Source organism: Gossypium raimondii, chromosome 13 (assembly GCF_025698545.1).
Source record: "Gossypium raimondii isolate GPD5lz chromosome 13, ASM2569854v1, whole genome shotgun sequence".
Classification (NCBI taxonomy): domain Eukaryota; kingdom Viridiplantae; phylum Streptophyta; class Magnoliopsida; order Malvales; family Malvaceae; genus Gossypium; species Gossypium raimondii.
In genome coordinates, this window is record NC_068577.1 from 42,875,224 (window position 1) to 42,878,483 (window position 3,260).

General features: G+C 31.2%; 1 protein-coding gene across 1 annotated transcript; it reads right to left on the reverse strand.

Annotated features, from left to right (window-relative positions):
* Window positions 1-323: 323 nt before the first annotated feature.
* On the reverse strand, window positions 324-1,595 carry LOC105784004 (nuclear transcription factor Y subunit B-3). The gene has a single exon (XM_012609748.2). It carries the CDS (start codon window positions 1,219-1,221, stop codon window positions 703-705), a length of 519 nt encoding a protein of 172 aa, XP_012465202.1. The 5' UTR covers window positions 1,222-1,595; the 3' UTR covers window positions 324-702.
* Window positions 1,596-3,260: the final 1,665 nt, after the last annotated feature.

Here is a 3,260-nt window from a genome sequence, read left to right on the forward strand (position 1 = left end):
ATAAACAAGGGTGAAAGTAAAAATACTAGAAATATTAAAGGTGAATTTTGCAATTATACATTTTATAGTATTTTACCTATAATTTATATAAGTTATACTTCAAATAGAACATTTAATTGTTAACTAGTCACTAGTGTTGTGACAAATAATGCATTTAATTAAAGTCACACCAATTTGAATGTAATTAAAATATTACAATGTTTATAAAATTAAATATATTGAAAATAAATTTTTATTCAACAATTTACAAAAAAGAGAGTATATTTTCCTTTATAATAACTATTTTTCCAATAAAAAAGCAAAATCTAGTAAAACAAATAAAATTTGAGGAATATGATTCTATCGATTATCATTTAACAAAATAAGAAAATCCCCGAATTATTATTCAACACATAATTTTTTAGTTATTTCCTTTTTATAGTAAGTAAACCCTAAATTCAAAACCCTAATTCTTAAAAGCTTAACATCACTCCAATTTTGTAGATACAAGCTAGTACTAAACCTCAAATCAAGGGTGTGAAAAGTGAAAGCAGACACTACCTTCTCCTCAAACATACAAGCTATCACAACCGTGCACGTGTCCCAATAATAAATTAGCAAGGCCTTATCCCCGGCCCAACCAAGTATGCCGAACCGAAACCAAACCAGATTTTCTTTTATCAAATTAATAACAACCATACACGTGTGAGTGATGAAGAAACTCTACCTTGGGCCCCGGCCCATCTGATGAAACCCACCAGAACCATACACATGGCCTTGATGCTGCTGGTGTACCATCATCCCATACATCCCACTAGAACCAGCAGCAGCAGCAGCACCGACGCCTCCAGCAAGAGGCGCGTCTTTATCACGTGCTACGGCGGTCTTCTCCCCTTCCATCTCCCTAAACCTCTGCAAGTAAACCTTCAAAGGCTCGACGTAATCTTCGAAACCTAAGGTAGTCATGGCCCACAGCAGATCGTCACCGTTGATGGTCTTCCGCTTCTCCTTTTGACACTTATCGGAGGCTTCCCCGGTGATGAAACTGATGAACTCCGACACGCATTCCTGGACGGTCTCTTTAGCTTCCTTGGAAATCTTGGCGTTGGCGGGCAAAGCCTTTTTCATGATCCTGCTAACGTTAGCGATTGGCAAGAACCTGTCTTGCTCTTTCGGGGAAGAAAGATCTGCGTTGGATGCGTTGTTTGGACCTCCTCCCGACTCAGTGTCTGAGTCCACCATCGCCTTCAATTCTCAAAGTTCAATAAGGTATTGTTATATAGAGCTTTTACAGTGAAAAAGAGCAGTTGAAGTTGAATATATATGTATAGTAGGAGTAAGAGGGTATTGTTAGCTCGTAGTGGGGATTTTGGTGAGATTTAAAGAGTAGGGAAAAGCCCTAGAAGCTTGTTGAAATGGAAAAATGAGCTGAGTCGAGTCTAGATGGATTTAAAGAAGGGGGGAAAAAAGAGATAATTTTCTGGTTTTCTTGAAAGTGAAACGCTTCAACTAAAGAGATTTGGCATTTGTGGATATGGGATATTGTGTGTGTGTTGTACTTTTACTTACTCGTTGAATAAAAATCATGATTCTTGGACTACATTCAACTCAGTGGGGAGGGTTTAACTGTTTCTGCATCCCAATATCTATACATATATTATTACTTTTAAGTTGAGTAAAAAATCTATTATGGATACGACTGTATTTAGAAAAACTCTTCTTTTAAATCCATTAATAATTACATTATATGTAAATTTATGGGATTAAAATATTAAATATACTACCATTATTTATCATGGTGTATCATTACTCTTGAGTTGATATTTCAAGATAAAGTTTTAGTTTAGTGATAAATTTAAAATTTTATCGACCCAAGTCTCATTGCATCATATGCAATTTTTTAAATAATATAATTTATTTTAAATATAAAAGAATATTTTCGTAATTTTTTAATTGAGTTGGTGCTTGATTTACTCGTAACATCAACGATTTAAATAATTGCACAATATATATTTGCTAGTTGGGTGAACAAATTTAATAAAATTACATATTAAAATTAAATAACAAAATGATGAAATTAAAAGTTTAAAACTTAAAATCTTATCATAATATTATTTTACTAAAACATGAAAAAAATAATCTTATTAAAATTTGTTTTTTAACGATATTATTAATATTTTTATTTGGTAAAATAAAGATATTTAATAATTTTAATTATAAAAAGTATTTGGATGTTAACGTAATAAAAATATCTGAGAAGCTTCCTATGACTTCAACTTTACCAATATATAAAATATAATTGTAGCTTCTTTTTTTATTCAGCTCCTTTTAGAGGTTAACTGCTTTGGATAATGATATATTGAAGTGGAGACGTTTTCAGATTTTTTTTTTAAAGAAAATCAATGTCATTTTTGCTTTCTAAAACCTAATCCAAACGCTACGTGGTTCAGTCTGCACCCTTCTTTCCCGAGAGGATGGGATCTAAGCACTAAATTATCAATAAATGTCGAATTTTTTTTTTAAACTATCAGATTAGATCATTTTTAGAAGAATTGTGAGAATAGTCTGATTTACAAAAACATTTGAAATTCAAAAAAAAATGCGTATACTTGTAAGTGTTTTTAGGTAATTTGAAAAAAAAAAAACTTTCAGCTAAAAATATTTTTATCATATCAGCATTAAAAGTGGCAGTACCAATATTTTTATTTTGATTTTTTGATGTCACTTATTAATGTGAAAATAAAACTTACAAAATAAGTATTTATATAAACTCCAAGTCTCATTTTCCTTATTTTCTTAAGCGATGTGAGATGTGAGATATGAGTATATATAGACTTATAATCCATTTATAGCTTGTTCCTAAAGGAAATAATAAAAAAAGAAAATAAAAAAATTAGTGTTGCCACTTTTAGTGTTGATGTGACAGAAAACGCTACCAGTTGGAATTTTTTTTTTTGCAAATCACCTAAAAACGCTTACAGATGGACGTGTTTTTTTTTTGAATTTCAATTGAAAACGCTTCCAGTTGGAAATATTTTCGTAAAATAGGTCTATTCCGGTAATTCTTTTTAAAGGCCTAATTTGGTAATTTTTTAAAAAATTCGGTATTTATTGGTAATTTAGTCGAATCTAAGTCATCAAATAGCCGTTGATTCTATATTTGCACGTGCAGATTAATTTCCGCGTTAAAGTTGGCATAACCTTCGAAGGGCCACTCTGATAGATTGATTTAGGCCTCGAAGAAGCTTTCGTCGTAGATTTGAAGTGTTTTTTTATTTTTG